We start from the raw sequence: 20,468 nt of genomic DNA on the forward strand, positions 1-20,468 counted from the left end.
GGTGATGTAGAGCACTGTTTTTAAAGATGTGTCAATGTTAACAATAAACAGTCCTTCCTTGAGTTATACGATGTGACAGTGAACCACCATATTTTCTAGTGGTAAGTAAAAAGTACGTGCACATATTTACTGGATGTGTGCATAAGCCTTAACATCAGGGTTTTTGAACATGGGCATCATAATTCATTGGTCCATTTCAAAGCTATGGGCTTAAATTTATTTCTTTAGGGGAAAGGACCATAACTTTACTCAGAATTTTAAGGTGATCCATGAAACAGAAAAAGTTAAGATCTACTGTTTGAGGCCTCACCAGGAGTCCAAAATATGCACAGACTAAAACCAGAGTCCTTGAAAAATGTATAGAAAAGATTCTGAAGTTTCCTGTGATAAGCATGTTAAAATCATAGGAAGAGTGGAGTGGGAGTCATAAATAGCCTTTATTCTGATACTCTTTTGTTCACAGCATCAGGTATTACATTCAGTCTATCACCGACTCACCACAGTTTGGCTCCAATGTAAATACGCCTCACCTGACAGGGTAAGCCAATGGCATGGTAATGGTGACTTAGACCAGAACAAAACAATCTTCACCATCACTTGTTGGATGAAATGCCCATAAGCCGAAGTTTTTAGAGCTGCGGTGCTTACCAGAGGAAAGTCTCTGTGCTGCAGGCGCAGGAACCATGACACTAGGCTTCTCCGTCTGGTATGTGGCTGCTGCTAAGGTGGTACTCTCAGCATCACTGTTAGTCTGGCCTGTGACTCCAAAGCTGGAGCTGGGATAGCAGGCCTGGTACTGACTCTGACCAAGGATAGTATAGGTGGGATAGTCCTATAGGCCAAAGGGAATAAGGGAGGAAATAAGACTCTTAGAAGAAGCGTAACATTAATTTCAACACAAGAGACTTTCATGTCCCTCTTATTTATAATTATTTCACTAAAATGTTAACTTGACTTCTCATTTACCTACCCACAGTCTTCCATCTAAACCAACAATTTTCAAAATGCATTCTGTGGAAACCTAAGGGTGAAGAGGAGATGCCTCAGGGGCAGTCTTTGGGATGAGGGTGAGGCTGAGAGAGAAGTGTCCCGTGCAATCTACACACAATGTCCCTTTTCTACTATAACAGCTCTTTCTTTTTCTACTTTATGGAACTGTTGCATAAATTTCTGCACAGAACTTTTGAAGGAAAGATTCTACTCTTTAAGAAGTTTATAAACCACTGCACTAGATGGTAGTGCTTCCCCCACCACTCTCCTTAATGGAGGCACTGGGGATTGAACCCAGGATGTTGTGCATGCCAAGAATGCACTTTACCACTGAGCTATAAATATATACAGTGCTTCTAAGGACAGATGAGCTTAAACAAACAAGCACATATCCTACATTAAAGTTTCTGTTTAAAAACTGAGTATCTCTCTTTCTTTTAAAATAAACAAGTTTTCTTTACAGTTTCTTTATTTGAAGGAAACTTCTGGTGGTTTCATGGGCACATATGTGACAAAATTTATCAAACTGTACAATTTAAATCTGTGCAGTGTATCAATTACACCTTAATAAAATTGTTTTTTTAAAAAAAGAGTATGATGCATAGCTCAAATACACATCCTAAAAAAATTCCATTGATAGTGATACTGGTGACAAGTAGGAAGAAGCTAATTGATCAGGACAACTATTTATAAAAAGTACTGAGCATCTAACAAATGTAATTCACAGTGTGTGTGTATGTATGTGTGTGTGTGCTGGGGGTATGTGTGTATGTGCTGGTGCATGGGCAGGAGAAGGGAATATTAAAGAAAAGAGTAAGTCATGCTAGCTGAACTCAAGTGAGTTAAAAATCTAACAGGAGAGAAGACAAAAAAATTTCCAACAAATTGACAATAAACCGTATGTCAAATGAGTGAAACACAGAGGAAAACAACTATTACTGCAGAGTGCGGCAGTTAGAGAGCTTTGTGAGACAAGTAGGCAGGGGAGACAGGAACATGAATAGGCCCTGGGAAGTTTTATTAAAGGGTCAGAGATACTGAGTTTGGTTGAAGCAAAGGGTCTCTGTAAGCCTGAATGATGCATTAACTCACATGACTTGGATTCTTTAGGCAATGGTATTTAGCTTGTGTAGGGGCAGGAAATGGGGATTATCAAATTCAAACAGACAAAAAGAGGAAAAGATTCTGAGCAGGTCAGTGACAGGATAAAAGGTGGCATTTAGAGAAAATTAATCAGTAAGTTTTAGAAAATGGAAAGGCACACAGAAGAACAAAGATGAGATGATTAACTTAGGGTTAAAAAGGGATAAAAGGCCAAAAGTAGGAAATGAAAAAAGACAGAATTCCAGAAATGGTTGGATTAGGGATGGGTAAGGGGAAAAAAAAATGAGGATGACTCGTCTGGTTTTAGGCCTAAGTACATTAAAATGGTGCAACTGACAAAAATTGAGAAGCCACAGGGAAAAGTAGTTTACTTTTGGAAGACAAGGATGGTGGAATGAAAGCTGGTTTCAGATACGGTCAACTTAAGGAATTAATATGATATTGAAGGAAAAGAGCCCATTAATTAGCAGTACGTCTGTACATCATGAGGTCAGGACTAAAATCTGCATTTTGGAGGCAGTAAAGGGATGTTGTGAATGTGATTAAACATTCTTGGGGATGAAATAATAAACATGTGGAAAACTACATAGAGACTATCCATGATAGAAGACAGGATCAAAAAGACAGGCTATGAAAGGGAGAGAGATGTTTCCCTGAAGAGTTCCAGGTAAGCAGTAGGAACTCAATAAATACTCATGGACTAGAAGAATGAATAAATGCAAAAACATTCAAATATAAAAAGTGAACTAGAACAGTAATGTTAAACGCAGCCAGAAAAAAAGATCCACGGGACAGTGGTTTGATAAATACTAACTGCTGCAGAGAAAACAACAACAAAAAACACAACAAGAACAAAAACCCTAAAACACTGAAGATGTTACTAATGATCTAAGCATAAAAAGTTAGTAGAACAGTGATAAAGACCAGACCACAGACAATTCACAAAGAAATGAGTGGCTAAATAAAAAAGCAGAAGTAATATTTCCACAAATATTTATTATGTGCCTTTAATATGAGTGCTAGGCATTTTTCTGAATTCTCAGAATAGATAACTGAACAAAATAGAAACATAAATCCCCACCCTCATAGAGCTTCCATTCTAGTGGCAGCAGGGTAAGAGGTAGACACACTCATAGTAGATAAAGGAGCAGATATAATTATATCATTCAGAGTCTTGGCAGAGGAATGAGACAAACTGGATAGTAGCGTGAGAAACCATCCAAGGTCCCAGTTTTGAGGGCATCCAGAAAAAGTTCTCATCACAGCCCATGTTGATTGTTTCTTGGACTGGCAAACTGATCACGGAGAGAAGAGCTAGCTAGATGAACCATATCAAGTAGGATGAACAAACGTAGCACCATACCTGGTTTGAGATGCTGGAAACTGCTGCTGCTGGAATATTGGCAATTGTAGATGAAGTGGATATCAGGCTGGCATTTGTGCTTGAAGCTATAAGATTCAAAGTGTTAAAAGATATTAAAGATAATATGCAAAAGGCTAAAAGAAATTGAAATGGCAAAGGAAACAAATACTACATGCTGGTTTTGCTCTTTTGCATGCTGTACCTTAATTCAGATTTGATTAGAAATAAAACAGTTCACACATTTTTCTGTTTCAATTTGAGTTGTCAACTCTCCCTAACATCCTAGAAGAATACAATACAATGCACTAGTTCATACTAATGATACCAATGAAATCAGAAGCTAAACCAGATCACTCCAGTCCATCTTCTCCAGCAACTGAAAATTAACTCACCTGCAGTGTGACCTACTGACATCAGTAGAAACAAGAGTTCTGGTAAATCCACGTGTAATTCCTATTTACTGTCACTTGCCCCAAATTATGCCTTTCCTGATGCAACACAACTACTTTGAGAAATCAAGGTGGTTCTCCAAATTCTAAAGTCTTGGAGTTGCTTCTTGGGCTCTACTCAAATAATAGATTATTAATGTGGATCAACAAACACCATGTTCTGGCATTTAATGATTTTACCAAAACCTGCAAAAACTTGGAAAATATTAAATATTATTCTGGTCAGGTAAAAAATTTACTTTACATAAAAGCTACTTTGACTGCCTGTCTCAGGGTAAGGAATCTGGGTTAAGTTTTTCACACCCTTCTATCACAGATTCCACCAGGGTTTTAATCAAACCCTCAGTAATTAGTATTTGCCACAGTGGTTTTTTTTTTTCTTCAGGTGGCCAATAAATGAAATTGTGAGGTACTGCTCTTAAACTACTCTCCTTCACTTATCTTAAGCACATTGATACACGGTTCCCACTGCAGTCACACACACCATAAAGGTTCACCACCAAGTAGACCAGACTATCTGACCACCTAGTCCATCAGCAGCAAAGTCCTCTATAGAGAGGGAAGCTATTAGGAAAACCTCCATTAAGAATAGTGCAGGGAATAAATGCAGCAGAAACTTGAGAATACTGGTCAAAATCAGAGTGAATTTTTATCCCTTTCCCCAAGGGTGCTCTGCTTAAAAGAAAGTCTACAAGAGATTGAGGTAAATTAGATATAAGGAACAGTGATCGCTGCAACCCTAAACTCTCAGATTAAGAAACCTGGGACAAAGAAGAGATGGAATAATTTGCCCACTATCACGGAGTCTATCTAGTGGCAGAGAGTCAATATGACCACTGGGATATCTCCCAATTCTTCATCCAGTGCCCTTTCCTCAGAGTCAGTGGCTGAGCTAGGGAATCAGATTTCCTCACTCTCCAGGGAGATTTTCTTTTCTATAGTACTCCTTCCTCCAGGTGAACTAAAGGACTCTTAAGAGTTTACTTTCTTAAGCACAACAATTAAATGAAATTGATTTTATAAACTTACAGATGATACTTTCTTCCCATCAATATTTTTTCCCCTAAAGGGAAGTCCTAAGAAATCACTGTATATAAGCTGGATGACTTTTAAGTAGTTTTTAATCATTCTTGTGGGAAAACAATTTTGAGTAGATTCCAGATTCTATTACCAGTATATGCTAGGCAGGCCCACTGGCTGAACACAGGTGATTTAATGTGGGAAAGAAAAGAATTTATTTTATCTCTTAAGTTTATCTCTCCCAGTTAAGTCCATTTCTAGCTCATTTTTTTCTTTAGCCCTAGTCCTAGTACATAGTCCTCTTTTCTACTTTAATTCTATTCTACTTTCTTAATTTGTAACTGGTCAGAGGTACAACTCATTCATACCTGATCTTTTACACACCTGGGAATAAAGGTACCCTGACTGACAAGGTGGTTTTATAAATTTAACAATTTTCAGACCACTTACTGAATTGGGCTAAAGGTTAAAAAGGGAGACCTTACAAACAATTGGCCACTCTAATTATCCCTGACAAGAAGTTCAATGACTCGACTAGCTAGTTGTTGATCCCGAGTTTTTAACAAGTACCATGCTAAAAATCACAAATTCCTCTCAGCAATAGAGGCTTCCATCATAGGAAATGTTGGTCTGGTAACCTAGAAAGTTTATAGGGCTCAATAACACTTCTTTCTCCAATCCAATCAAATCATTTCTAACACATGTAATTCATTCATTCATTCAGCAAACGAGGGTCTTCTATGTGCACAGAAACTATTCCAGCCACTGAGGAAAAGAGTAGTGAACAAGACAAAGCCCTGCCCTCAGGGCATTTAAATTCTAGTGATAAAAGCCGGACAGTAATTAAATATGTATTTATTTAGGCTCTTGTAATCAGCACTGAGTCAAGCTAAACTCACCTAAAAATATACACAATCACTGCATGCCCTACCTACCACACAGCTATGACTAAAAAGCCAGGGACCTCAAAAAGAAGGAAAAAGAAAAGAAAAAAAAGTACTGATTACATAAATATATATATATATATATATATATATATATATATATATATATATATGTAGGTCTCAACAACAAAAAATTCAATTGCAGATTCAAAAAACAAAAGCAGCAGCAATAAAATATGCAACAAAAAGAATAAATTTAGAGGATCAAACAATACTCAAGTGGTAACTCCTATTGCTATATATCTAAAAACTATTAGCTCTCCAAATGCCAGTGGTATGGCCAACTGTTTCTGGATAGTTCCCACTCCTGTTTCAACAATGGAGCTGTGAAATCATAGAAAGACAAACATTCTGAGAGCCAGGCCCCACTAGAGGTCCACCTGATACAGTCAAGATACAGATAGCTTTAATCTTTGAAGATTGTGGTTATAGAACTGTGAGAAGTACGGCTGAATTAAGTGACATTGCCCCACTGCTGGAGGGTAAACCTGAGGGTTAATGTACATAAAAGTTGGTGCAAGATTTAGTTTCTACCCACCTGTCTAATCTTACTTATGTCTTTCCACTACTCTTGCTCAACCTGGCTTTTGAGTTACTCAAAACAAGAGAGGCTCTTTCCACTCAAGGACCTTTGCAACATTGCTCTCTGCCTGGATCATTCTGCCTGGTCTGTCCCTCTTGCCCTCCCAGCATGATGGCTCCTGCTCAGTATGTCTACTTCCACAGACAGACTCTCTCTGACTCCTCTATTAAAGCTAACTCTTTTCTTGTTTACCCAATCATAGCAACCAATTCTTTTTTTCCTTTCAGAACACTTTTCAAAATCTATTTATTTACTTGCTTGTTTTCTGTCTCCCTCACTAGTCTGTAAACTCCATGATGGCAGAATCTTACTCTTATTCACTACCTCCAATATCTAGCAAAGCACCCGGTCTACAGTAAGTAATGCTCAATAAATACTCATGGGATTCATGAGTAGCATGTCAAGGTCATCAAAAAAACAAGCAAAGTCTGAAAAACTGCACAGCCAAGAGAAGCCTAAGGAGACATGACAATCAAATGAAACGTGGTGTCCTGGATGGGGTCCTGGAACAGAAAAAGGACATCAAGTAAAAACCAAGGAAATGTGAATAAACTCTGGATTTAGTTAATAATAACGTACCAATTTTGGTTTATTAACTGTAACAAATGTTCCATTCTAATGTGAGACTTTAAAATAGGGAAAACTGTGTGTAGGGTAGGGAGAATGTATAAACTCTGTATTATCTGCTCAATTTTTCTACACGTCTAAAACTATACTAGAAAATAAAAGTCTATTAAAAAACAAAACAAATCTGGTCAGTGAAAGACGACTGTGTGTTACGAACAATATTAGAGCCCAAAGATATTCACTGAAAGTCGAGACTGAGTTAAAATTAATTTGGAAATATCTGAAATTAATTTTGCTACTTGAATTTTATCATTTAAACCATCTCAACTGAAGAAAATATACAGAGATTGGGCCATAGAGTCACAGACACTCCAAATTGATACAAAGAAGCCAGATCTATTTAATCAAAGGGTCTTTATGAGGATTAAAGTATAAACTAAAGAAAAGGTTCTGATCAGAGTTGATCAAGCCAGAAGTGGTATTACCTTTTTGAGATAATTACCTCAATTTCCCTGGGAAGATGGGCTACTGTCAATTGTTGAATGCTTTGGAGGGGATAAGGGGACACTGCTATTATGACCACTTTAAAAGAAAAAAATCAACATGACGCTCCTTGTTTTTATTCTGTGGAACGACTGGGTACTTACATAGGGGGAGGATGATACTGATAGTGGAGAATTCAGGTAATTCAAATGTGCCAATAATACCCATTTGTCATTTTAGCCAATTGTTTCAACCTGTTTCCTACCAATTTTTTTTCCCAGAATAAATGGCAAAAATGGATAACCTGATGGCCAACTTCTTAATCTCTACTGTGCCGAAGTTCTAATGAATAAAATGGGCCAATAGGTTAATCAGAAAAGGGAAGGAAAATGAATTCAAATATTTGCTAGTATAGGTTCTCAATTACGGGAGAGTTGATATTGATATCATGATTTCAATATTGAAAATCATAAATATTATACTAATGTGCTGGAATCAGACTGAACAGCTTACATTCTGACTTATTTACTAACTTTGGAACTTGGACAAGTCACTTTGTGTCTTATGTTCCAAATCTGTAAAATGAGATTAATGACAGTACTTCCCTCATAGGTGTGTTGTGGAGATTACACAAGTAACATCTGTCTATTGCTAAAACAATGCTAAGTACATAATAAACACTTAACAAATACTAATAATGATCATTATTAGCATAATGGGGGGAATTGGGTTAATTGATGAAAAGGGAAAAAATGTATTAAAAGGTAACAAGATAATGGTTAATGAAGTTTACAGAACATTTTCATGACTCTTTTAAAGCAATGGGTCCTAAAAGATCCCCCAAAAGATGGTACCTCTTGTTTTACAAGGAGGGGAAAGTAAGTATAGCTATCAGTTCCTCAAGTTTAAGATACAATGACAGAGGATTGGTGGTTCTACACCTTGCGAGAGGATTGTTAGTATAAAAGAAGAGAACCCCTTGCTTTTCTTTCATGACTTAGGTGTAGTCATCAAGGATGCAGCTGTTTAGGAGGGACTTAGCTACTAGATTTGCCTGCAGTTGGACATAAAAGGTCTACCAACCTAGAGAAATACTTTATAAAACTGAAAGAGGGTAGAGAAGACAGACAAAGTCACACTCTTGAATTTTTTCTTCCTGATTTGTTTCCATTTTAGAAAGCAAGAAGGTGGAGGGGACAAAAAAAAAAAAGTGAAAATGAGTAAGAAAAGAAGAGACTCAGTAAACAGTAAGAGGTAAAACGGTAGCTCAGAGCAAGGCCTTAACAATGTGGTGACCAGTTCTGTTCCCAATGGACCAAGAACAAGTAGTTGGCAATCATTTTATCAAAAACAGTTAAAACTGAAAATCAAAATGTTGTTTACTATGATCCATATCAAAACATTTTTCATCACTTAAGTTCATAACTTAGAAGTATCTCAGACCAGTTTCTGCTACCCTCACCCCTCTAGCACCATTTTATAATGAATACAATTTTAAAGCAGGGAGAAATCAGAAGAAAGGAGGCAGATGAGAAGCTAGATACATGGACATTAATTCTCAATCTGGAGCAATGACAAATTGCCTGCACTGAACTTGGAAGGGTAGGGAAGTGACTCCATCATGCCTTTTTTGAGTTTCTCTGTCTTCATTCCTAATAGTCCTGTCGTAATATTAACCATTTACAGGAAGAACCAGGAAGGCAGAGATGTTTAGAGTGTAAGCTTTAACGCTATGCTTTTCATCATGAAATAGAAACAAGTGAACTTTCTGAACAAGAAAAATGCTCCCACCAATAGTAAATGGGAGTGGAGATAGGACTAAACCACAGCAGAAAAGCAGCACACATGTCAAAAAGCAGCACTCATCTTACTTTCTATTCTACTTGGACTTCACATAAAAGAAGTGAGCAAAGTTCTAACCCATGGAGTCTTCTGCTTATTTACAGGACAAAATGCCACTGAGACCAGACTAGAACAAAGTCAGGCAGGTTTTCTGGACACCAACATGCAAAAGGGGAGTCTTCAATTCTACTAAGCAGTTCATAGTCAGAGGCTTAAACTACCTATGAACCACACTCCTAGGTTCTAGTTTGCCTAATACAAAAAGCATGCACAAATGCAAATATCCTGTATTACCCAGTATATTTGGAGATACAGGTAGATTGAAAACAAAAACAGTAGTAATTTTTTAAAAAACAAAACACACACAACCATGCCTATTTACCTTGAATGGGATAAGAATAATGTGCTGGGCTTGGCTGGCTTGTGGTTAACCCTGTAGTGCAGGTAAGAACACTGTGTTGACTTGGAGATGGAGTCTGAATTAAACCACTTTCAGGTTTCATACCTGGCCACAATGCACCTGAATCAGATAAATTGGACCAATTACAAACAATACACTGGGACTGAGGAGCATGGTTATGCTTTCAAATATCAGCCAGTAGGTTTAAAATCTGAATCTTAAAACAAAAGTAAATTTGCTTGTAAGAGAAAATTATTGATTCTCCCACTTGTAATATACCACAAGCAAATACATTTCAAAGAACTGGGGAGTGGGGCCACAGAAACAAAAACCTTGTCAAAAACCCCAATAGTGAAATGTATATAAATTCACTTCATTGGTGGAGGAAATTGACCAGGATTCAGAAAAAGAGCCACTGACACCCATCTGTTGTTGTAAAGAGTGCCTGATGTTTGTGTACAGTGATATATCATTTATCTGCATCATCAAGGTGGGAGACATTCCACATAAGTTTAAAATTCACTTACCCATTAAACAAGCACCAAATTTTTCTAAAATGTAGTATATACCCCTCTGCCTTCTTAAGCTGGTTATTTTGTTACCTTTGTTTCTTCTGATTAGGAAAGACATACCTGCTTATTTTTATAAATTGAAAACATCACAGAAATACGTAACTTAGAAAAAACAATGTCATATATAATTCCATCATCCAAATTTAACCACCCATTCACAGTTTGCGTAAGAGTTATTCAGATTTCTCCTGTGTTTACTAATCTTTTTTCTTCTTTTTAATAAAAATGGGATGTTACATGCTGTTCATAATTTGTTTTTCTACATAATAGGTGAAAGACATCTTTCTCTGTCAGAACATAATAAATCCATCTCATACTGATAGATTTCATAACTGTTCACTTTTATTTTATCACAGTGCTCCTGACTGACAATCTTTCTAGAATATATTTATATCCTTTCCTGCCTTCTTAGCAGGGAGAAGATAGAACATACCTTTTCTCAGAATTATTGTTACCAAGATCAATATGGTGCTGTGCTATGTATATTACAGAAACATCCCCAGAAGCTATTGTGATATGTGAAGACATCTGCCTAGTACTAAACAGAACTCAATTACACTTCTATGATTTTTAGGTTTTATACCACTTTGTCTTTTCTCTGTGATCTCTTACTTCTTGACAATCTGTTTCTGATTGTACCTCCTTTTTCATTGCAGTAAACTAGGAAACAATAAACAAAGTTTGCTTCTACATGAAAGCCTAAGGATCTCCTTTATGAGTGAATAGGTTTTGCGGTAACTTTGGCTATGTGTAAGTCTATTTAGAAAAACCTCACTGTGTCCTGAACAGCTATGGCTACTGGATCAGTACAGCTGATGCTGATAATTAGGCCCAAGAGGATTCATCAATCCAACACATTCTATGTAAGAAATCAATACCAAGGTCAGCCATAGCTCCAAATTCAATATTATCTTATTTACTGAGAAGATTAAGGAGTATCAACACCTCTAGCATGAATTAGGAGAGCTGGCCCCCTCTTCCACCCTTAGGTCATGATGATTTTAAAAGTCTTTGTCTAGGTAAGCCACAGAAAAAGTCTTTGCTATTGCTGACATTTAACAATAAAAATATTTGAGACTGCAGTTTTTAAACATTTATGATATGAAATTTGAATATCAGAACTAAGATTCTTGGTGGTTGACCACCACATTTTCTAAGAAACAAACTGCCATTTCAATGTTACAGTCACTTTCAGACTTACTGTAATCAATGTAATTTTTTTTCTAAATAGGTTCTGAACCTGAGGTGTTGGATTTGTGAATATGTTTATTACTACACTGTCCTAAAATATTATCTTACTAATAAGAATAGTATTAACTGAGGGGGGAGGGTATAACTCAGTGGTAGAGTGCATGCTTAGATGCACAAGGTCCTAGGTTCAATCCCAGTACTTTCATCCATCCATCCATCATCAAATCAATAAACCTAATTACTCCTTCCCCCCAAAAAGTTAAAAAGATAAAAAGAATAGTATTAACTGAGAGAATTTTATTTATATATATTTTTAAGTTTCAAAATGTAAAATGTCTATAAACTGGTCCTTCTTTTAAGGTCAAAAATTAGTGCAAAATGTCCGAGATAACTAGGAGAAACAGCTGGTTTTGAATGTTTTTGGCCAGAAACATGAAGTATTTAATGTTATTTTACGAAGAACAGAGGAATAAAAGACAATATGGACACTGCCTTCAGCATCACTGTAGCCCTCCTCTTTAAGTATATAAATAGCTTCCTTTAAAAGCACTCTTCCCGAAATTCCAAGTAACAGGTAGCATGACCAAATGGTCTGACCATAGAGCACTACTGCCAACAGCAAAGAAGAAACAAAATCTTGGCTTCCTGATTCCCAGTCCCCTGTTCTTTGCCTATAATTACAAACTTTCTCAAGTCATTTTAAGCACCAAGAGCCTGAGGGAGAGCAACAGCTGGTCTAAAAATGGTAAAGGAAGCCTGTCTCTGAGTGCCACCCTCCTGCTGCCCCACAGTGGGGTCTTATCACCAACTCTAGCCAAGTTTCTCAGCATAAATCTTCACTATTGGTTAGTCACTAATCAAACTAATCTGAGCAGTTCACTTTGTAGTAATAATATCAGAGCAGTAGATCTTTAGAGAAGATTAGTTTGGTTAGGAATTGAAGCACATGCAAATGTTAGGAAAAAAAAAACACATGAAAGAATATCTTGATTCAATAGCTCACTGGGATGAGCTATTATAAATACTAAGTAATTTAATCTGAGCACTTTTCCTAATTATCAGTAAGTAGATACAATTATAGAAAATCAGAAAAATATGGAAAGTGTAAACAAAAAAATCGCGTAGTCTCATCACACGGGAAAAAAAAAAGGCAGTTCTTGCTTTTGCACTGGACTGTGTTAACTGCAACCTGTGCATACTGAAACTGTGTCCTCACTTTGCATGATTCCGTGGTAACTGAGATCAAATCTGTACTGCCTGTATTAACATTCACAGTTTTTCTTTCAAATTATTCTATACGTTTTTAAAAAAATACTAACTTGGTATATTACATTGTGTTTTTAGTTTTATATACTACTTTTTTCAATGAAAAACTTTTGTCAAGACACTAAATATTCTTTAAGACTATGATTTATAATGGCTACATAATTTTTCATTCCATGGATATACTGCAATTTAACATATACCCTTCTGTTCAATATGTGGGTTGATTCCAATCTTTTGCTATTATAAATTAATACTGTGATGTCTTGCTTGTACATTTTTGTGGTTATCTCTAAAGAGTTCCCTAGGATAAATTCCAGGAAGTGAAATTACTTAGGGAAATGGCATGAATATCCTAAAGACTCTTAATACATACTGTCAAATCTCCATCTCATATTAAAGTTCTTTTAAAAGAAGTTAAAACAGTGGCAGTTAAGACAATCTTTTAAGAGACCCTAAAAAGGAATGAGTACCCTTTCCTCACACATACTCATTCAGATCACTGGAAGTTAAACCTCTAATCCTCTTTCTGCCATTCCACAATTCTATACAGCTCTGAAAAGACATGACTACTATTTCTTTACCTTTAAAGATTAGTCTTAATGTGGGCCTCCTAGATTTCATCTAGTCTTTTCTCATTTTCTTCAAGAGGAGGAAATTTTTAAATTTCAAACTCAATTCTGAGATTAACTTTTTCATAGACCTAAATTTATGAGCACTTCTGGAATTAAGTAGACCTGAGTGCAATGCTAATTCTAGGCATTTACTAACTGTATGACTTTAGGTTAGTCATCTAATCCTTCTAAGCCTGTTTCCTCATCTATAAAAAGGGGTAATGCTACTTCTTAAGATGGTTCTGAGGATTAAATAAGACAATAATGTAAAGTGTGAAGTACTTATTTCCAGCATACTGCTTGGCATAGTAAGCACTCAATGTTACTACAATATATTATTATTTTTGTATATATATACACACAATATATGATATACAATACAATTTTCTAAAGCTCTATTTACATCTGAAATAAAGTAACAGACCAGCTAATTTACTTTTAGTGCTAATAGGCAACACTAAGATGATAAAATTACCAAAATATTCACAAGAAAAAAGAAAGGGAGTGTTTTTTTTTTAAATGAAGTATAGCTGATTTACAATGTTGTGTTAGTTTCAGGTGTACAGCATAGAAATTCAGTTTTTGTTTTCTGCAAATTATATTCTATTATAGGTTATTACAAGACATTGGGTATAATTCCCTGTGCTACATAGTAAGAAATGGACTGTTACATCTGAGTATAAAACAAAAGAAGCTATATGTTAAAGCATAAGAAAATGTCTTTTAAAAATACAGACACTTTAAAAAGTATTTACACACATACAAGAAAAATTTATGAAACAAGTTTCCCTCACCCCCAATTATTAAACAGAAACAGATTCATAAAAGAGCCTGTTATCACCAATATTTCTTTATAAAATAAACATTGTTTCCTTCAAGTTTTTAACAGGGATCTATTTATTTTACAGAATTTTCTTCCTTTCTTTAATATGAGGGAAATGTGGTGATCATTAAAGATACCATAATATCTAGGACCTATCTGTACATGGCACTGTGCTAGGTATTCCATAATCTGAGTTCAGAGATACAATAGGAGTTTTATTCAACACTGAGCAGCAGGAATAACCAACTGTTCAACAATGTCATAAAAGGCATTTGGCTTTCTAATAAAGAATTTAAATCAAAACACAGGGTTAAAAAACAATGTGAAATACTTTACACTTGCTAGCCTATTATTAGCAAACTGTTGAAAAATTAGCTTTAATATATGCAAAAAGAAATAAACACAAACATATTCACAGAGTTCTGCTTTCAAAAGGACTACTTAGTCTTAGCTGGTTAAACATATCACAAATGTAAGATTTTAGTATAGTGGCTGATACTGACAGGCACTGTGACATGGATGAACAAGAGCATCTATGAGGCAGGGAAACAAGAGCATTCCTGTTTCTCTTCTTGCATGAGGTTATCAGCTACCAGCATCATTAAACATAACCTCCAATTTTTGTTTCTGGTAGTTATCAGGAGTCAAGGAATGCTAACAAGTCAAAAAGTAGGAAAGCTGTCACTATCACATAAGAGTAGCCCAATAGGCCAAGAAAAGTAGGAATGTAGAAACCGAAAGCAGGCAACTCCCAGAATCTGTGGCGATCTGTTTGAAATATTTTTCTAACTCCCAGCTAGTTTCAATAAAAGCTACAGAGTTATAATTTTATTAACATACTACATATTTTTAAAAAATAGTATTCTCTCAATTTTCTGACACTAGTTCTAGGAAAGCAGGGAAGGGGCAATAAAGCACACTGAATATATCTATCAATTTACACACACAGAGGAAAAGCAGCGCAGACATTAAGTGACCAACGAATCTCAAACTGACTTCTAGTAAATCATTCTAATTTATAGTTCATGTCTAAGATACCTAGAACCAAAGAACAAAACTCTCTATACACATGATAAGGCTGTACAAAACTAGGGATTTTGCCTTCTAAGATGACTTTTTGGTTTAGCAGAGCAACAACTGATCAGTTTGGGGCAGGGGGAGGAAGGAGAGAGAGAAACTGACAAGAAAAGAGAGAGAACTATAAGGCATCTTTCTATCTGGATATTTAGACTAGGTTTTAGAAAGAAATTAATCACCTCAAAATATATTTATTATGTTACCATGTTTTGTCTGAAGTTAAGTCAAATCAATAGTAATTCCTCAAAGATTTTCCAAATACCCGAAGATTCCAAGCTTCACAGTCAAGACTTAGTATCTTGGAAATAGTTCAATTTTGGTAATCATATGAGTATTGAAAGTTATGATTTTATGTTATATGCATCAAATATACTGTTGGAAAATTGCACACCCAGCTTCTATCACACCTACTGAGGAGATGCTCTGCCAAGAACAACCCATCTCTCAGCTTCCTGATCAGTCATCCTTGCTTTTAGGGCAAAGAGCAAAAGTTTCTGGGGGATAAAATCAACATTCTTAGAAACGGCTTTCAATAGGATGTCTTACCGAAAGGAGGTAGTCCATACGTTTGGGTTGCCTGAGGGTAGACAGCGTAGGGTTGAGACTGCTGCAGTGTCTGGTACTGAGCCTGCCCAGGGTAAGCAGTTTCCGAAACAGGAACTGAGAGGATATGTGCATAAGGTCTAGAAAAGTTCAAGAAAACAAAAACTTTCATGTGAAAAACACATGAGAAATAGCTAATACTAACAGCAAAGAATCAGCAGTAAGGAGACTAACCTTCCACATTAAATGTCTCTCACTGTGGTCAGAAAGTAGAACTATTTTTTCCTTTCCAGGTTCTACTCATAATCTACCTAACAAACAATTTTATAGAAAATTTAAAAAGTTTCAAATATCCTCCCAAGGTCCAATTATTATGCTACAAACATTTGCGGTGTGCTATGTACAAGGCCCTACGTGAGATACAAGTATGGATTAAACCTTTATATGCCCTTATGTCTAAATATAGAGATATACTATGTCTAAATATTATATTATTTATATACCTGAATATTATGTCTAAACCCTGAAATGACAGAAGACTGGATAGAACAGGGTTGGCAACTGGCTCCACTGTCTACCTAGCCCTCTGGGCCAAACTAAAGTTCTGAGAGGAAAGTGGGACTTGGAAAAGGGGGTGAGGCTGGCAGAGAAAAGGCAAGCAACCTTAAGAAAACTGGGAGTAGGGGTGGACCCAATATCCCCAGATCAAGACTACAAAATAGGACCAATATAACATATAAAATCTGGGGAGTCGTAGAAAAGATAGAATTGCCTGGCAGATATTTAAGCCGGAGTACACTGCCACCAGTTGGTGCCAATCACATCTGGTTTAGCTAGAGATCTGAATTCAACAGTGAAACTTCCGGGATTTTAAACTAGATGACCTGGTCATTTCATTCACGGAATAAGACGGTGACACATTCTATGCATTGAATTTTTAGACATCAGTTATTTTATTTGGTGAGTTATGCTGTATTTATAATGTAAGAAAGTAAGTGTCATATGTACCATATAGGTCACAACAATAAAATATTGGGAGGGAAAGGGGTGTTTCAGAAGGGAAAAAGATTTTTTTTCAGTTTTGGGGGAGGAGAAAATGAAGGAAGTCTATTAAAAAAAAGTGGTCTGTGAGCTTAGCAGACAGAAAGAGCAAAAATGGGAAAGAAAGGGTGTTCGGAAAAGAGAAAAACTCTGGCAAAGGTACAGAGGAAGGGAAAGCAAGGGCTTCAGCCTGCAAGGAGCGTAGGTTTTATTAAGGGAAGTATAGAAAAGGAAGGGAAGTAGCAAGTGAAGAGATAGACAGCAAAGATCTTGAATATCAGGCTAAAAGTGTTCAGACAAATATGAAACAACTGGGAGTCACTGTTGAGCAAAGCTGTTCTTTAATAAAGATTAGTTTGATATCACTTTGTAAAACAGATTAGAAGGGGAGAACATGGAAATAGAGGCAGTTAAAAAATGAAATGCTTTAGATAAGTGATAAGGAGGTCTGCATTAAGATAGACGGCATAGCTAATAAAGTGTCCTGAATGCAGCAGGTATGCAAATATTTGAATGAATGAATGAACTTGGAATATGCAACATATTCACATCGCAGTAGATTTTAAGACATTGAATTTGAGTATTTCTATTAGCCAGATCTGAAACCAAGAAATAGCTCAGGCTGTAGTTGATGATCAAATCTCATGGGAATAATTTAAAATCTTAGTGATTTCAAATGGATTAATCTCCAGATATGATAAAAATCATAATACTCTTTTTCACATGGTATCTTTATAGCTCAAATTATTTTCTTATCTCCTTCCCAGTGATCTCAGAGAATCGGTTCAGTGACCTCACAAAGAAGAAAGCCAAGTGAAAATGACTGGCCCAAGGATGCTATTAGTGTTAATACCAGATTAGAATTTGGAGAACTATGCGTTCTCCAATTAGTTTATTTGTTTTTTTAACCGATGCAAAATTCAAAAGGGCACAAAAAGGAAAATAAAAAGTTTTCTTTTTGTAATAGTCTCACAGGCAACACTCATCTCTGGTACCAATTTCTTTATAAAATCCTGCCTATGTAAGCACATAAGAGTTTATCCTAGTTTAATAAAGCACACTTGCCTGTATCTATGTATGTGCAGGCTCACTCTTTATCAAAGCACAACAGGTAGCTTGGTATACACACTGTTCTGCACCTACTCATCTTGGGGATGATTAACTTAGTAGATCTTAAATGCTGCTCCTACCCCCTGAAGGCCGAAAATACTGCCTCTCAGTGACTTCAATCCACTAAACCTAATTTCAAGCCTAGTTCTACTCTGAGGACACTCCTAAAACAATAAACTGAACATATTATTAGGCTGAGAAGTCCAGTCTGAGACTGGCTTCAGCTTTTTTAAATTGATCTGTCTATTAATAGACCAGAGAGAGAATAATCAGAGGTCAATCAGTGATATGTTTGATCACTAACAGTATTTTACATGTTCATTATCTATTCATTTCAAGTGAGCTCCTGGGTAACAGTGATCTTTTCCAGACAACTATCTACTTTTTAAAAGGATGTTACATAGATTCTATATTTAGAGGGAATAAAAAAAATTGGAGTAGGGACAGAGAACAAGAGAGGTGAAAATAAATTAAATGTCAATTTAATAACTTAAATATCAAGTTAAATTCTGCAATAAAATTTGCAATGAGTCTAGAGAAAAAACAAATAGATTTTTGAAATAATTATTTGACTTACTTTGCAGAATACATTTGTGAGGTATAATCATTGGATGAGCGAGGGATGTAATCGGTGCATGTCATAACTGAAAGAAAGATATCACCAGGTAAAAAGTTAGAACACTTCAAAAATGAAATGGGAAAATTTCATGTCTCACTGTATAGTCTTTCAAACTAATTAACAGAATACAGCTTGGACATCAGAAATTTAGAAAGACTATGCAGTAGGAAATACCTCACTCTTCTAACAATGGGTATAGAGACTTTGAGAGACAGTAAAAGAAGCTAGAATGCAGGGGGTATGGGAAACAGCTGAAGGTTAGCATCAACTAATCTCTACCTTTATCTATCACTGATCTAAAACCAGAGATGAAGGAACTTCCTAAGTTCTCTACTGTGCTCACAGGCAAACTTAAAATACAAGATCCATGTCTAGGAATTACACTTCTTCTTCAGCTTATTCATTTCTTTGGGTGCTTACCCAAACCCTAGAATGAGTAAAAGTTCATAAGAATGACCTGCAGGAAGACAGATTTGGGGCAAGTACCCAATTTTATTAGAAAACTATTGCTGTATATAATTAATAGTAGAAAAGATGCAAGTATGCTTCTATATTACTATTTTATCAGCTTTGTGGTAAAGACTTTCAGTTTGGCAAAGCAGAGGCAGACCTGAGGAACTGCTATGATGTTCTGTTAAACTATCTAGTAAAGAGACTTTCACACCTAGTGTCCTCCTGACCCCCATGACTTCATCTAGAATAGGCACTCTGAAGTCTCGACCCTCGTGATTTCATCAGGGATAAACGCTGTAAATTATTCAACTCAAGTTTGACAGGTAGCAGAATCCTATTCATTATTAGCACTATTTCAGTCCATATTGTAGACAGGTACATCATACAGAGTCTGGACCACACTCCCGAGCTGTTGAAGAACTTCCTTCAACATCTGGAAAGGGGGATGCTCTACTGTGAATAGGGACTAAGGGTGAACCAACCAACTTTAGGTCCAGCTGGGTACCCTGAGTGTCTGACCCAAAAAGGGAGCCCTGATCAAGAGCAGACGAGGAGCCAATTCATGCCCAACAGTAAGACAAACCAACATCTGTGAGTTTATCATGAATCCTGTCCATTGCCGTTGTTCAGTCTTTGAAAATAATTAAAGCAATGTGTAGATTATGTTCATCCATAACCATTTTGACAAAAATGAAGGGGATCCCAATTAGTTCTAAAGTTCTTACCATCCATCACATAGAATGTAAGTTCATTTCAATTCTACAAAATGTTTCCTTCTCTGTCGACAAGTACTTTCAAAAACCCAAGCTCTTCTCCTCCTCTGATTTAACTTAATTCTAGAAGAGATCAACAAAACATACTGGGAGATTTAGGCCAATTTTCACTTCACTAGTGAATGAATGAGCCTTGAAACCATGAAAGGATTATAAAGAGTCAAAGCATAATCTACTTAATTACACTAAAGTAGTGGCAGTGGAGATGAGGCAAAACCTTGAAATATATTCTGAAGGTAAAATTAACATGACTGCCTGATGAATTTGTATGAAAGGAATGAGGAAAACAGGGGAATACAGAATAATTCCTATGTTTTCAGTCTGAACAACTGGAGGGAGAGTTAACCCACTTCCTAAGATGGAGACATTTGGGAAGAGAACAGATTTGATGAGCGCTAGGGGAGTAAAAAACTTTTCACACATTTTAAATATGACTTTCCTTTTAGACATCTAGTGGAGATGTCAAGAAGGCAGTTGGATACACAAATGGAATTAGGGGAGAACTCAGACTAGAAATACAAATCTGGAATTCAATAACAATGTATAAAATACTTATTGTAATGGGTGAGAGGATGCAGAAAGAGCAAAGATGGTGGACTAGAACCAAATCCTGAGGCCCACCAACATTCAGAGTTCAGACAGTG

At 36.2% G+C, this 20,468-nt stretch overlaps 1 protein-coding gene across 2 annotated transcripts in view; it reads right to left on the reverse strand.

Annotated features, from left to right (window-relative positions):
- The window catches only part of EYA3 (EYA transcriptional coactivator and phosphatase 3), an 85,898-nt gene that overhangs the window by 26,459 nt on the left and 38,971 nt on the right, over positions 1-20,468 (reverse strand). The window contains exons 5-9 of one of the 2 annotated variants that reach the window (XM_006173706.3): positions 18,557-18,623; positions 15,832-15,968; positions 9,728-9,865; positions 3,458-3,543; positions 649-832 (exon numbers count right to left, since the gene is read on the reverse strand). In XM_006173706.3, the coding sequence (XP_006173768.1) occupies positions 649-832; positions 3,458-3,543; positions 9,728-9,865; positions 15,832-15,968; positions 18,557-18,623 (612 nt within the window). The remainder of the gene's footprint in view (positions 1-648; positions 833-3,457; positions 3,544-9,727; positions 9,866-15,831; positions 15,969-18,556; positions 18,624-20,468) is intronic. The other variant, XM_006173707.3, reaches the window with a different exon arrangement.

This window comes from Camelus ferus, chromosome 13, assembly GCF_009834535.1.
Source record: "Camelus ferus isolate YT-003-E chromosome 13, BCGSAC_Cfer_1.0, whole genome shotgun sequence".
NCBI lineage: Eukaryota > Metazoa > Chordata > Mammalia > Artiodactyla > Camelidae > Camelus > Camelus ferus.